Source organism: Chelonoidis abingdonii, chromosome 12, assembly GCF_003597395.2.
Source record: "Chelonoidis abingdonii isolate Lonesome George chromosome 12, CheloAbing_2.0, whole genome shotgun sequence".
NCBI classification, from domain to species: Eukaryota; Metazoa; Chordata; order Testudines; family Testudinidae; genus Chelonoidis; species Chelonoidis abingdonii.
The window spans coordinates 660,922-676,990 of NC_133780.1; the positions used below are offsets into that span (position 1 = coordinate 660,922).

Below are 16,069 nucleotides of genomic sequence, written 5' to 3' on the forward strand. Positions count from 1 at the left end.
CCCCCAACCCTCCCACCCAGACCGCCAGGTCCTAAAGATACCGACAGCGGGGCAGCTACACCCTGCCCCTCAGCTACACCCTGCCCCTCAGCTACACCCTACCCTCACCCCTCCCGCCCGGACCGCCAGGTCCTAAAGGTACCTACAGCGAGGCGGCTACACCCTGCTCCTCAGCTACACCCTACCCTCACCCCTCCCGCCCGGACCGCCAGGTCCTAAAGGTACTTACAGCGAGGCGGCTACACCCTACCCCCAGCTACACCCTACCCCCAGCTCATGGGTCTTCCCCCAAGGAGGGGATCCGCCTGGCTCCCAATCCCCTGCGTGACAGGCACTTTGATATTCTCCCCACTGTCCCAGGCTGTGTCCTTCGAGCTGCGCCCTGGGGAGGTGACAGCGCTGGTGGGGCTGAACGGCAGCGGGAAGACCACTTGTGTGGGGTTGCTGGAGCGGTTCTATGAACCCCAGGCCGGGGAGATCCTGCTGGACGGGGCCCCCATCCGGGAATACGATCACCGGTACCTGCACCGCCAGGTGAGGGCAGCGGGGGGCAGGGGCTGGGCTGCTGCGCACTGGGTGTGATGTGTTGGGGGTCTCAGCCCCTAACGCTGCCCCCTCTCACTGGCAGGTGGCCCTGGTGGGGCAGGAGCCTGTCCTCTTCTCTGGCTCCATCCGGGAGAACATCGCTTACGGGCTGGGGGGCTGCGGGGAGGAGCAGGTCACCAGGGCGGCCAGAGCGGCCCATGCCTCCGGATTCATCATGGAGCTGGACAGCGGCTTTGAGACAGGTGATTCGCCAACGCCCGCGCTGCAAGGGCTTCTGGGAAATGCCCCTCCGTAACCAACTAGAGTCGAGGAGACTTTCCCAGAGTCAGGGAGAGAACCCAGGAGTCCTGACCCCTCCCTCCCTCTCTCTCTCTCTCTCTCTCACCTCCTCCAGATGTGGGGGAGAAGGGTGGGCAGCTCTCGGCGGGGCAGAAGCAGCGGATCGCCATTGCCCGGGCGCTGATCCGCCAGCCGGCCGTGCTGATCCTGGACGAAGCCACCAGCGCGCTGGACACGGAGAGCGAATGCGCGGTGAGTGGTGGGTGCGGTGGGATCCGAACTCCGAGCCTGGATGGCCTGAGTGTCTTTGGTCTGCGTCGGGTGCGGACAGATCCTAACGCGGCTCTGCTCCTCCCCCTAGATCCACCAGTCGGTGCTGAGCCAGGGGCCCTGGACGGTGCTGGTGATCGCCCACCGCATGCAGACAGTGGAGAACGCTGACCGGATCGTGGTGCTGGAGGGCGGGGCTGTGGCAGAGGAGGGGACGCATGCCGAGCTGATGGGGCGCAAAGGCCCCTACTACAGACTGGTGCAGAGAGACCTGGCCGAGTAACCCCCGCCCTGAGGAATAGCCCAGCACCAGCCTGACGACCCGTCCCCTCCTCCCCCCGGCACAGTGTGACATGGAACATACTGACAGCGTCTGATTAGTGTATGATGTCAGGTCACTGGTTTATCGCCTGCGTTGGGGTGTCAGTTCTGCGCAGGGAGTCCCGGGGGGGCAGGCGTGTTCGATTGGCTGAGCGCGAGAAGAGTGTTTTGTAAAATACATTAACGAGGTGAAACATCCGACCGGTGTCTGTGACGGTCTCTGGCTGGAAACGCCATCGCTGGTCTCCTGACCCAGCCCAGGGCTGCAGCGTTCGCTCTTGCTGGAGCCAGTCCCTGGCTGTAACGCCCCACGGAACCAGTCGTGTTTAACGAAGAACGTGGCCTCCCGGTCAGGCTGGTGCTCTGCTACCCACCCGGAGAGCTGGGAATTGCGGGTCAGCGCGTGGCTGGGGCTCAGCCCGGGCAGTGCCAGTGCACTGCTGCGGAGAGCCAGCAGGAGGCGCTTCAGGCTCCGAGCAGGTGGGTCTGTCACACAGTAACAGCAGCCGCTGTCTGTCAGCACTGGGGCTGGTGTCACTCCGGTTTCTCTCCCAGGCTGGCGGAGCAGAGCTGATCCTGGGAGGGGCTGCAGGCCAACGGGGTCACTAGGTCACAGACGCTGAAATGTCAGACAGGCCTGAGTGCCTGGGGGCAGAGGGGTGAGATAGGCTGTTAGCGATGGCGGCTGTGGGAACATTGACCATCTCCAAGCTAAATAAAACTTAACAAGGCGAATGGAATCTCTCCGCTCCCCTGGGCCACTGGTCAACATCACTATCTCCAGAGGGGGAAACTGAGGCCTTGTCTACACTACACAATTTTGTCGACTAAACAGCGGAGGTGTACACGCTCCACTGCTCCTCCCACCGATTTAACTCTCCTGCTATGCCAACAAAATAAAACCACTTTGACGAGAGGCAGAGAGCTTTTTGCGGCAACATTATATTGACAAAGTGTCAGTGTAGACATTGCACTTGTTTATGTCACTGTAAATGGCCTCCAGGAGGTGTCCCACAATGTCCACCCTGACCGCTCTGGTCAGCAGTTCAAACTCTGCTGCCCTGCACCCAGGTACACGGGCATCCACCCTCCCCCTTTTAAAGGACTGGGAATTTTTGAAATTCCACTTCCTGTTTGCTCAGTGTGGACAGCTCACATTGCATCCTCCCTGCTGACAATGGCAGCTTCACGCAGTGAGTGCTCTCCTGCTTGGAGCACACCTGAGTCATTGGATCTGCTAAGTCTGTAGGGGGAGGAGGCTGTGCTGTCCCAGCTCTGCTCCAGCTGTAGGAACTTTGATACCTATGAGAAGATTTCTCGTGGCATGCTGGATAAGGGCCACGAACGGGACATGCAGCAGGGCCATGTGAAGATCAAGCAGCTGAGGCAGGTGCACCAGAAGGCAAGGGAGGCAGACCGTCACTCCAGTGCGGCAAGGAGCTAGATGCCATCCTCAGCAGCAACCCCACCTCCATCACCGAGAGCCCTGTGGACACTTTGGGGGGCTGGAGAGAGCAGCCAGCAGACTCACTCCCGAGGAGGAAGTGAAGATGGAGGATGAGGTGGGACAGGTGACAGGGTTGTCTGGTAGCTTGGTGAGCCAAGACCTCTTCTCCACCCCGGGGGGCTCAAGCCAGTCCTAGCACTCTGTCTCTGGCGCACAAGATGCCAGAGAGGGGAGCTCTGGTGAGTTCTTGTTTTGATTTGCTGCTGCCTAGTTACATGAGCTAGAGCTGCCCTTTGTTTCATTATGTTGGGTTAAGGGATAGAAATGTACAAGACTCGCAGTGTTTGCATCTGCTTCCCATTCTCCTATCCAGCTACACAGCGGGGGCCCTGTGGAAAAGTGTCTTAATGCTGTCACTGTGCCTCAGTGGGTCATAGCTAAGGATGTCAAATTCAGGACAAACTGCTGAGAAATAGAGCAGATGCATCCCAGAGTGGGATTATTCTCCCATAAGATATACTAAGCTAGTAACAAAAGTAACCTGTCTCACCTCACTGGTTAAAAAAAAGTCAAGAATGCAGTTTCCTTAGGCATTGCAGCACTTGTTTCATCGCCCGGACACTAGACTTCAGGATGAGTGGTTATTTAAAACCAATTTCATCAAACAAAAGGTCATTCTAATCCCAAGGGATCAGCCACATAGCCAGGTCAATATATAACTCAGACCTTATACAATAATCATGTTGCTGTCAGTCCTTTTCTGTACCTTTTCCAATTCCAATATATCTTAAGAGCATAGGAATGGCCAGACTGGGTGAGACCAAAGGTCCATCTAACCCAGTATCCTGTCTTCTGACAGTGGCCAATGCCAGGTGCCCCAGAGGGAATGAACAGAACAGGGAATCAGCAAGTGATCCATCCCAGCTGCTGGCAAACAGAGGTCAGGGACTCTGTGTCCAGCCTGGCTAATAGCCATTGATGGACCTGTCCTCCAGGAACTTATCTAGTTCTTTTTTGAACTGTTATAGTCCTGGCCTTCACAACATCCTCTGGCAAGGAGTTCCACAGGTTGACTGTGCATAGAATTTCTTTTTTTGCCTGGTTTCTGGGCCTTTCAGTCGCTCTCACTTGAAGTTTTCAAACTTTTCTTCACAAACCCCAGGGCTAGGAACCTGCTTGTTAAAATCAAAGAGGAGAGTGTCCTTCTCACAGACCCACAGGACTTCGGGAGCTGGGCTTTCAGAACAGACCCCAAACAGTACGAGACTGAAGGTTTCCTAAGAGATCTACCCCAGTTCAACCAGCAGTGAATGCCGGGCAGGGCTCTGGCCTGGGCCAGGCAGAGCTCAGATTAGATGGGCCCGTCTGGCCTCGGGAGCTAGGACATTGTGAGAATTGACGGCTGGTCTCCCACGTGCAGGAGGTTGTGGGGGTGGGGACTGACCCCTGAGGTGCTGGAGTCTGTCCCCCCCAGCACCAGCTAGCAGAGCCTCCCTCGGGTGCTGCCAGGTGAATGGCTCTTCGCCTGCAGCTCTGGGGGGAAACCTCCCAGACCCAGTTCTGTTGGGATACTGCAAGATCCCTCCCCACGTTCTGATTGGCCAGCTGGGCTTGTGATTGACAACACTTGGGAAAGTGAAAGTGACACGGTGGGGCTGCTGTCACGGAGTCCCTGGGCGATGCTCTGGAACAGCTCCCCATCAAGCCAGGCAGGACTCTGGGGAGCCTCCTCTCCCTCGGAGCAGACTGTCTGCAGGGCAAGAAGCTCACATGGCTTCACCTCCTGGGTCTCTCCTTGGAGCATTCAGCATATGCCCATCCGTGCACTTCCCACAGCGAGTCTGCCCCGTCAGGGTCCTCGGGAAGCCAGAGGGTCCTGCACCCCCACTCTGCAGTCAGATGTGACTCTCAGCCAGCCAGGACACAGAAGGTTTATTCGATGACAGGAACACAGTCCAAAACAGGTCTTGCCAGTACAGACAACAGGACCCCCTTTAATTAGGTCCACGGAGGCCACAGCCCCGTTGGGAAGCCCAAGCCCCGTCATGGCCCCCCTCTCCATTTCCCAGCCAGCTCCAAACTGAAACTCCTCCCAGCCTCTCCCCCAGCCTTTGTGTCCTCTGTTCAGCGTCCAGGGCAGAGGTGTCACCTGGCCTCCAATCCCCCTCATGGGTTCATGCTCAGGTATCCTCCCCCAAGGCAGGCAGTCCCAACTCCCCTGCAACCTTCTCAGGCCAACACTCCTCACTCAGCATTCACAGAACACAGCCAGAACATTCCCACTTCATCACATCTCTCCCCACTTCGAGACCGAACTGGGCGGGGTCACTTCAGCCAGTGACCTGGGCAAGTTTGAACCTATCTACATTCCCATGGATGCCCCAGCATCCACCCCCCTTCCTGGGTGAGCATTACACGAGGCCCTTCCAGTTTCCTGCCCCACTTTAGGTCGGGGGTGCTCGGTGGCACTCATAGTGCGCAGGTGGGAAGACTGATGCGGCCCATGTTCTTCCCCCCCACATACTCCTGGGGTTCAAGCTGGGCTGGGGTCTTCTCCCAGCGTTCCAGTCTGGGGAGCTGTGATTCAGGCTCTCTTGGTTAAGACCTCCCACCCCCTTTGACCTTAGCCACCCTCTGGAAAGGCTCCTCTGTGCTAGGCAAGGGTCCTACAGCCATTTTCCCCTTGTCCCAGGCCTTCCCCACCCTCTGGCAGGGGTCACAGGATTGGCAGTACTGCCGGACATGGGTAAAGACCCCAGGCCAGTAAAAGTTCTGTAGCAGCCTCTGCCGGCAACGCCAGGTTCCCTGGTGCCCTGAGAGGGGGATCTCATGGGCCCAGCACAGCAGTTAGTAGCGATACTTCTGGGGTACCACCAGCTGCCTCCTGATCCCCTGACTCCATTTTCCCTGGGGGAGCCCATTCTCGGTACAGGAACCCCTTCTCCCACAGGAACCTTTTCCAGCAACCTTCCCCCATGGTCTGTACCGCACCGAGGTCAGCCCGGTCCCTTGGCCTCCGCAAGGAGGGATCTTTCTGCAGCTCAGCCTGGAACTCAGCAGCTGGGACAGGGATGGGGACCTGCTGTCTCTCACTGGCTGGGTCTGAAGCCGCAGCCTCTCTGAGCCGTGCCCCTGGGCGTTCCCTCCCCACCAAGTTAGGGTCCTGCACCTTGGGGCATAGTGTCCCTTGCAGGCTCGGGCTACGGGTCATGACCAGGGCACCGTGGGGGTTGCTTGGCCAGTTCTCCATGTCCCCCCCCATTAACACCTCTGGGTAAATGGGGGTGCACCCCCACTTTCTTGGGGCCCTCCTTGTCCCCCCATTTCAAGTGTACCCTCACCACAGGCACCTTGAATGGGGTCCCGCCCACCCCCGTCAGGCTCAGGAAGGTGTTGGGCATCACCTGATCTGGAGCTACCACCTCGGGCCGGCCCAGTGTCACCTCAGCGCCCATGTCCCAGTATCCATAGACTTTCCTCCCATCCACCTCCGGGGAACAAGGCATTCGCTCCACAGGGACAGCCCTGCGCCCACCCTGCAAACGGAAAACCTGATGTCCAGAGCATCCAGCTCTGCGGAGGAGGTGGCTTGGGGCCCTCCTCCCTCCTGATCAGTTGATAAGCTGCCAGCCCCCCTTTCCTGGGAAGCCTGCCCCTTGTCTGGCTGGGCCTCTACCAAGTTAACCCTCAGTGGGTCCAGTCTGCTTGGTCTGTACCTGAGCCTGGGGCACTGGGTCTGTATGTGGCCTCTTTGGCCACAGTGATAGCAGCCCATGTCCCATTGGTCCCCTCGAGCTGGTCGGTTGGCCCTAACGCCGCATGTCCCTCTTGGGAGGGGGTTCTCCACGTTTTTTATGGGACGGCCCCAGAATGACTCTCTCTCTGCATCGCGGTGGGCCTGTTCCTTTGGGACTCCTCCCTGCCACCCCCTGACCAGCTCTTCACAAACTCATCGCCAGCCGCCCTGCATGTCGCGGGTTCTCTGGCTTTTGGTCCCTCAACTACAGCCTCAGGTTGGATGGGCACCGCTCACACAGTTGCTCCAGTACCAGCAGTTTAACCAGGTCCCTCTTCGTCTGGGCCCCATCTGCCCACTTGCTGGCATATCCCTCCATGCAGACGGCTAATTGCAGATATGAGACCTCAGGGGTTTTACACTGACTCCGGAACCTCTCCTGGTACATCTCAGGAGTGAGCCCAAACTCGCGCAGCAGGGCCTGCTTGAATGGTTCGTAGTTCCCTTTCTCCTCCTCCCCCAGCTGGTGGTACAATGCCACGGCCTTGGGGTCCAGTAAGGGGGTGAGAACCCGGAGTCTGTCCGCAGGATCTACCTGGTGCAGCTCGCAGGCTGTGTCAAAGGTATCCAGGAAGTCATCCATGTCCTCCCCCTCCTTACACTGGGCCAGGATGCACTTATCAAAGCTCCGCACAGTCCTGGGCCCCCCCTCACTCACCGCAGCCAGGGGCCTGCTGCTCCTCAGCCGGGCCAGCCTCAGTTCATGCTCCCTCTGTCTCTCTTTCTCCTCCAGTTCCCGCTGCCTTTATCTCTCTTCATGTTCCCTCTGTTCCTCATGATCTTCCAGCTCTCTGTTTTAGCTCTTTCTCCCATTCCAGCTGCTTCCGCTCCATGGATGCCGAGCGTCGCCAGGAGGATCCCCTGCTGGGGGGTGAGCTTCGCTGGGAGGATCCCCTGCTGGTCTGGGGGGTCACGGTGCCCTCGGTATTTGCTGGGCTCCTCCCCGCCCTTCCCCTAGGCCTAGGAAGCGGGGGTCTCGGGAAGCCTTCATCCGCTGGCTGACCACTCCCAGCGGGGACAGACACTGGTGACTGCGCTGCATCTGCCCGGCTGCTTCCCTCAGAGACAGGGCTCAGGTCTCCATCCTCCAGCTGGGCAATCAGCTGGTCCTTGGTCAGCCTCCCAGTGCGCAGCCCCCTCTGCTTGCACAGCTCCAGCAGGTCACACTTGCGCCGCTTGGCGTACATCTTCCTGCTGGCCACTCACAGGTCGGGGTGCTCGCCGCTCCCCATGGTTTCCAGGGGGACCCCTAGTGCACCAGCCCTTCTTGAGGTCACCACCTCTCAGGGGTTAATCGCCCCCTGAAGCCATCTTTCTCTGAATCTTCAGCCCACCTGGTCCCTGTCAATCCCCCTTCGTTTTACTGCTCTCCAGTCACTTACTGCAAGAAGCACCATCCATGAGGTGCAGTATGTCCCACCCCTGCCACCAGTTGTCACAGAGTCCCCGGGCGATGCTCTGGAACTGCTCCCCACAAAGCCAGGCAGGACTTCGGGGAGCCTCCTCTCCCTCAGAGGAGACTGTCTGCAGGGCAAGAAGCTCACATGTCTTCACCTCCTGGGTCTCTCCTTGGAGCATTCAGCATCCTCTGCCCCTCCGTGCGCTTCCCACAGCGAGTCCACCAAGGCAGGGTCCTGGGGAAGCCACAGGGTCCTGCACCCCCTCTTTGCAGTCAGACGTGACTCTCAGCCAGCCAGTAAAGCAGAAGGTTTATTTAGATGACAGGAACACAGTCCCAAACAGGTCTTGCAGGTACAGACAACAAGACCCCACTTAGTTAGGTCCATCTGGGGCCCCAGGGAGGCCACAGCCCCGCTGGGAGGCCTGAGCCCCGTCAGGGCACCCCTCCATTTCCCAGCCAGCTTCAAAACTGAAAACTCCCCCCCAGCCTCTCACTCAGCCTCCCCCGGCTCCTCCCCCAGCCTTTGTCCAGTTTCCTGGGCAGAGGTGTTGCCTGGCTTCCAACCCCCCTCCTGGAGTCTCAGGTTACATGCTCAGGTCTCCTCCCTTCCCCAAGGCGGCCAGTCCCAACTCCCCTGCAACCTTCGCAGGTCAATACTCCCCACTCAGCCTTCACAGAACACAGCAAGAACATGCCCACTCCCTCAGAGCTGCAGCTTCCCAGGGGCTGGAGCTGGGGTGGTTGTTCCTCTCCAGAGTGGGGGAAACCACTGACCCAGCACAGGAGCCATGGCCCTGGGAGTCGCCCTGGGGCTGTGCTGAGGGGCACTGATGGCAGCAGTGGCAGACGGTGAGTAGATCTGGGGTGAAGGGAGCGGGAGACAGACCAGGGATAGTCAGCTGGAAACACGGGGGCGGAGAAATGACCTGCCAGTGAGAACTTTCTGCAGGGCCTGCTGCCAAGGGCTCTGCTCCTTAACCCTCCAGCCCCTTGGCTCCGTTCTCCTCCATGGGCCTGAGTCCCCCACAACCCCCCCATCCTTCTTTGGGGGCCTGCCAGAAATCCCCAACCCCCAGCCCAAGACTCCCCCCACCTGACCCATAGGGGTAAGTTGGAATAGAGGGGGACCAGCCCAGCGACCCTCGCGGGCAGTGGTGTCATGGTAAATACAGCAGTGGGTCACCTAACCTCAGAGAAACTCCATGTCACCAATGAGATGCAGGTGAACTCCGGTTACCTCTGGCAGGGCTGTTCAGTAGCCCTTCTCGGGGGAGAAATAGGGGGCACCAGGCTCAGCTAAGGTAGAAATATAAGTTGGGGTTACACCTGGGAGACTGGAGGGCAGGAAAAAAGTAACAAAGAGGGAGAAGTCTGAGTAGTGAAAGTCAAAGGTGTTTAATGCTGTGGTTTATTGCATGGACTGCACAGTAGAGTGTGGTGGAGGCGCAAGAAACAGCTGCTGCTGAGTTTAGTTCCTTAAGTCTAGATGATCCAGGACTGTGGCCCCACTTGAGCAGTAGCCTGCGGGACTTCCTTGTACTGCCTGGGCCACAGCAAGTGAAAAACTTTATGTTCCCCAAAGACAACGGAAATAGAAGTTTCCATCCAACACATTACTGGTGTGAAATCCCCAATAGTGACAAAGTGGAGAGGCCATGGCTTATGTACTTATAAACCCAGAATGCTGCATACTCTCTTTATTGCAAACTCTTCCAGTCTAATGTTCCAGCCACACTGGGTTCTACAGGAACAAAGAACTGGAATAATCTGGCTAGAAATCTGGCATGCCATGAGAAGGCAGCAAATCACCAGAGAGCATTCCATAGGCGGAAAGAGCCTGAGATGAGACTAAGGTTAAAGGCCACCATAGATGATCAGCATCAAGAGAAGATTGCATCAGAGTCTCTTTACTGGCAAAATGTTCTGAAAAGGCTTATTGCCATTGTGAGAATGCTTGCTACCCAAAACCTAACACTGCATGGCATTTCAGATCAGCTGTATGTGCCAAACAATGGAAACTTCCTTAAAATTGTGGAGCTGATGGCTGAGTTTGATGCTGTACTCATGGAGCATCTAGAAGAGTCACCACCCAGAAATCTACACGCACCACACTTGAAAAACAATCACAATATTCATACAGTTAACTGGCAACAGAAAGTCAAACAGAAAGATTTGTGGAGATCTGAAGTTCAGCAAGATATTACTCTGTTATTCTGGACTGCTACCTGACGTCAGCCATACGGAACAAATGACTTTAATGGTGATTTTATAACAACCAACAGAACCTAGTGAAAATTGTCCCTGCCAATGGTGACTGTCAAAAGCATTTCTAATTATGACATTGTGTACTACATTGAGCTGATAGGACAAAAGTGCTTCTAAAAAGCTGAAGATATTGGAAATCGATAGCTGATATGAGAGGTCAGGGCTATGATACTGGTGCTAACATGGAGGAAAGACAAGAGTGCAGGACATGGATCCGAAGTTAAAACCCTCGACTTTTTTTGTTCCCATGCAGTTCTCATTGAAGCCTGAATGTGGTGGTCAGTGATGCAGCAATCAGCTTAGTGAGCTGCTGAATTTTTTTAATTGTAATTCAAAGCATCTATGTATTTTTCTCTGATCAACTGCTGTCAAATGGCCAAATTTGAAGCAAATCCTGGGAACATTCTCTCTCCCACTGAATAGACACTAAAGTGCGCATTACGATGGGAAAGTCGAGTGGAGGAGATAAAGCTGCAAACACCAAATTGGAACGGACAGAGATGCCATAGTTGGCATTAATGCGAGGCTAATGCTATGACAGGAACTGTTCGTGGGAGAACAAGTGAGAGGTAAAGGAATCACCAGAAACATACACTAACTTCAAATTAGTGTGGGCTTAGTGTGTGCATGGACTTACTGTTTGAAATAAGCGTTAAGCAAGAGCTCCCAGGGATTTTAAATGCGGCGGAGGGCTTGATATTTACTTTAAGTACGCAGCTGCGGAAAACTGTCGGAAGCTGCTGCCGAGAAAGGGGAAAATAACCATGGGAGGAGTTGTAGCCCAGCGTGGATGAGCAAGCATCTCAGATTAGTAGAGGGATTAGGTAAAAGTCAGAAGCTTACAGGGAGTGGTAGAAACGGCGGGATTAGCAAGGAGCTACCTTTAGTGAGGTCAGAACTGTAGAATAAAGTGAGGAAGGCTAAAACCGCGAATAGAACTGGACCTTGCTGAAGGGGAATCCAAAACCAATAGTAATAAGTGTCTACAGCCAGCATAAAAGAAGAAAACAAAGTAAGAAGGAAGTGAGGCCGCTTATTACACTGAGGATGGAGCGGAAGGTTAACGATAACTAGGCATGGCCCAATATCTAATAAGTACTTTGCCATCCACTAGTAATAAGACTAGTGAGGAGTTGAGGGACGTGGAGGATGACAAACGGGGAATGTGATATGGAGTGGATTACCGCATCTGAGGTAGAGGCCAAACTACCGCTTAATGGACAAAAACGGAGGGACCGGACATCTCCACCTAGGATATTAAAGAAACTGGCGCGTTGAAATTGCAGCCGTTAGCGAGAATTTTTAACATCGGTAACTCAGGGGTTGTGCCGTATGACTGCGAGAATTGCTAACGTAGTTCCTTATTGTAAAAGGGAATAAAAGTGATCCGGGTTAATTATAGGCCGTTAAGCTTGACGTATCTGTCGTGTTGTAAGGTCTTGGAAAAAATTTTAAGGGAGAAAGTTAGTTAAGGACATTGAGTCAATGGGTAATTGGGACGAGTTGCAAACATGGAGTTATAAAAGGTTAGATCGGCCAAACCAACTATCTCCTTCTTTGAGAAGGTGACGGATTACTTAGACAGGATAATGCGGTGAGATCTAATTTACCTCGATTTCCAGTAAGGCGCTTTTGACACGGTTCCGCATGGGTAACTGTTAGTAACTTGGAAAAGATGGGTATGATGTGAAAGTTGTAAGTGGATATTGAAAACTGGTTAAAGGGGAGACTCCAGCGGTCTACTCAAGGAGTGAACTGTCAGCTGACGGAAGGAGGTTACTTAGCGAGGTCCCTCAAGGATCCGGTTTTTGACCGATCTTATTTATCCTATTTATTACTGAACCTTGGCACAAAGCGAATTGTTAATAAAGTTGCGGGTGACACAAGCTGGGGGTATTGCTAACACGGAGAAGGACCGGGACTATTCAGGAAATCTGGACCCACCTTGTACACGCTGGAGTAATAGTAATAGATGAAATATAATAGTTGAAAAGTGCAAGTCCTCATTAGGGTCATTAATATAAGAATTGTTAGATAATACGTTGGGACGCATCTAGTTGGAACGAGTGAGAGGAGGAGAACCTTGGTGGTAATTGGTTGATAGCAGATGACTATGAGCCGCAATGTGATATGGCTGTTTTAAAAAGCAAATCGGTGTTAGGATGCATTCAGCGACCGGTATTTCCAAAGGAAAAGGAGGTGTTAGTGCCGTTTATACCGGCAGCTGGTGACCCCCACTGAATATTGTGCAGTTCTGGTGTCCATTGTTTAAGAAGGATGAATTTCAAACTGGAACAGGGTCAGAGACGGGCTACTAGATGATCCGAAGGAATGGAAAAATCTGCCTTACGAAAGGAGACGTCAAAAGCTTGCTTGTTCAGCCTGGCCAAAAGAAGGGCTCCGGGGGGATATGCAATTTGCTCTATATAAATATATCCGGGGGCATTAACGAGGAGGCGGTAGGAATATTAAGTTAGTACTATGTAGGCAACGAGGCCGAGATGGGTACAAACTGATATTAGGAAGTTTAGACTTGAAAATTAGACGAAGTTTCTAACCATTAGGGGAGTTTGAAGTTCGAACGGCTTCCGAGGAAGTAGGGGGCAAAGACTTATCGGGCTTGAAGGACTAGCTTGATAAGATATGGAGGGAATTCCTGGGCGGTACATGATGTTATGATGGTATAGTTTAATTGGGCAATGGATTGGTCATTATCGGCAGATAGTTCTGCTCAATAGTCTGTAGGGATGTTGGATGGGATTGGAACTGAGTTACTCCAGAGAATTCTTTTCTTGGGTGCTTGGCTGGTGAGTTCTTGCCCACATGCTCAGGCGTTTAGCTGATCGCCATATTTGGGATCGGTAAGGAAGTATTTCCTCCAGGGCGATGGCAGAGGGCCTGGAGGTTTTTCGCCCTTCCTCTGCAGCGCTGGGCCTGCTGGGCGCTTGCTGGTGATTCCTGCCAGCTGAAGTCTCCAAATCGCAATTTTGAACGATTTCAATAAACTCAGTCATGGTTCGGTGTTTTATAAATGTGTATGGGTAGGTTTGTGCCGTGCCTTGTGCAGGAGGTCAGGGACTAGATGATTCATATTGCGTCCCTTGCTACCTATGGAGTCTATGAGTCTATGAGTCTATGAGGGTGTGTTGACGCTTGATACATCTGGAGCAATGGAACAACTGGAGCAAACGCTAAAGTAATATCCTACAGTCTTACCGGTTCTCAGATGAGGGATTTTCAAAATGTTCTGAAGAGTGCACAGAAGTTGGCAGAGGAACTTCACACTGAAGCTCTTTTCCCACCCATTCGAGAATACAAGAGTCACTGAAGAAGAAGACATTTTGACTACGAGGCACGGGATAATCCCATAAGAGACCCCAAACAACAATTCAAAGTTGAATTCTTTAACCAGGTGCTAGATTGTGCAATACAGTCAGCTGAAGAACGTTTCATGCAGCCCAAGGAACACAGCAGTATATTTGGGGTGTTGTAGGATATTCCAAAACTCCTCACTATACCTGAAGAAGACCTGCACCAGCAATGTAGGGCACTAGAGACAGTGTTGACACATGATGACATGCACGACATTGATGTGAGTGATTTAGGTGAAGTTAATAAAAACACATCTACTCTCCACAACAACACAGGAGAGGCTGGTCGGCCTTGCAACCATCTCAAAAGAGCATGAGCTGGCCCAGACTGTGGACCTTCAGGAGGAAGCAGTTCAAATCTTTGCAACCAAGAAGGCAGGGAAAGCACCACTTTGATTATTCAAACAGATAAAAATGCCAGTATTTACTATGCAGACAAGAATAGTTACATTTGCTGTTCAGGCGTTTGCAAGTTAAGTTAGAAAGTTAGAGTCTGTATGGTAACACCCATTGTTTCATGTTCTCTGTGAATATATATATATCTTTCTACTATATTTTCCACTGCCTGCATCCGATGAAGTGGACTGTAGCTCACGAAAGCTTATGCTCAAATAAATTTGTTAGTCTCTAAGGTGCCACAAGGACTCCTGTTCTTTTTGCGGACACAGACTAGCACAGCTGCTACTCTGAAACCTGAAAGTTAAGTGTTAACTTAAAATTTTTGGACAAGGCATTTTAAGTTATTAGTTCTCCTTTATTGAGGTAGGTGGCAGAGCAGTACCATGAGAGGAGTAGAACAGGAAGAAGGCAGAATTGAGACCTTTCAAAGTTTTGGCCCAAGCGAGGGGGCATGGGGTGTCATTTGAGCTCCCACTTCCGGTGCCAAAATGTTGTGGGCCAGCCCTGCCACGGGAAGATTCCCACTTGGTTGTTAGAGCAGTTTCCTCCTGTGGGTGTTGGGCCTCAGGCTCTCGTATTGCAGCGTTTGCGTCTCTGCTTCTGCAGCTGGGACTTTGCCTCAACTTCTACCCAAAGGGCTGACTCGCTCCAGTGTCTTGTCTCTGCGGGGGCCCTGCCTGCATCAGGGATGGGCAATTCCCCTGGTCCAGCAGCAGGAACCAGCACAGAGTTCGATAAGCAGACAAAGACGGGGCAGGGGAGTCTCCCAGAGGGGAATTATGGGCTACCCCACCCCCATCTGAGAGGCAAATGGGCCTGCTTGGAAAAATCGAATCCAAAATGGTGATTTTCAGAGGAAAAGACTCTGTGCTCTGGTCGAGCTCAGGTCCAAGCTTTGCCCTGAATGTTGTGTGTCAAACCCCCCAAATTCTGCACAAAGCTGAGCTGCTGAGTCTCAGAAACTCAGCACATCTGGATCAGGAACAGCAGAAGACCGAGGAGCTGTCCCTCTCTGGCCCTGGCTCTGGGAATGCAGAACTGGGTTTTTTTCCTTTTCAATTCTAACTTCTTGCTAGCTTTGCATTTTTTTAAATCATTTAAAATAAGGCCAGGACTTTTACAGGCTGGATCAAATATTGTCTGGGGCTGACCCAGTACATCCAGTGTCTTAGACATCTACAGATCTGCGGACTATATTTTTCCATCCAAGGGCTTTCTGAGCCCAAAATTATGGGAATGAGAAGGTCCTTTATTTGCTTAAAGGGGTCCTGTAGTGAGGCAGTGGGATATCCCACAGCCCCGCTGAGGGACACCATGGGTGGAGCCGCTGGGTCCTGCACCCGCCCTCAGAGCTCACGGCACAGACCTGGAAGTATAAAAGCTGACCTGCAGAGCTCAGTCGAGGCCCAGCCACTGCAGGGGCCAGACGTCTGCAGCCGCTGCCAGCCGGAGCTCACACCCGGCCAGCCGAGCCTGCCCTGCGCTCGCTACCCCAAGGAGGACTGGCCGGGATCACCCCGCTCCAGCTACCCCGAGAAAGAGCCGAGCCTGCCTCATGCCAGCTACCCCGAGGAGCTGCTGAGCCTACCATCGGCTACTTATCCAGAGGAGCCGATGGTGTTGGAGACGCCGGTGATGCCTCGACGACTCAGATACCTGACGGGGAGTGTGGAAGTAGCCCGGGGGTGGCCGACCCCAGTCTGGCTGCAGCACTGCCAGAGCCAATGTCAGTGTGTTGCAGCCAGGATCCCCACTGACAGCAGCGACTCCCCACCGCTGCTTGGCCCCAGGCTGGGATGCAGTGGAGTGGGAGGGCCTGCGTCCCCCCCCGCCACCCCACTCCGGGGTGTCAGTCTCCCCCTCTCCCTGGCCTGAGGAGGCTGGAGCCTCTGAGTACTGCTCAGCCCTGCCTGAGGGCCTGGACATTCGGACTCAGTGGTTGTTGCCCCGCCGTGACCTAGGGCCTGAGCCGG

General features: G+C 53.9%; 2 protein-coding genes across 2 annotated transcripts in view; both read left to right on the forward strand.

Moving 5' to 3' along the window:
* The window catches only part of LOC142047599 (antigen peptide transporter 2-like), a 4,052-nt gene extending 2,438 nt beyond the window's left edge, over positions 1-1,614 (forward strand). The window contains exons 4-8 of the mRNA XM_075071462.1: positions 130-221; positions 361-534; positions 629-788; positions 941-1,077; positions 1,187-1,614. Of these exons, the coding sequence (XP_074927563.1) occupies positions 130-221; positions 361-534; positions 629-788; positions 941-1,077; positions 1,187-1,378 (755 nt within the window). The 3' untranslated portion in view covers positions 1,379-1,614. The remainder of the gene's footprint in view (positions 1-129; positions 222-360; positions 535-628; positions 789-940; positions 1,078-1,186) is intronic.
* Positions 1-16,069, forward strand: part of LOC116825567 (uncharacterized) — a 102,936-nt gene that overhangs the window by 48,818 nt on the left and 38,049 nt on the right. The gene's annotated exons all lie outside the window — the stretch shown is intronic.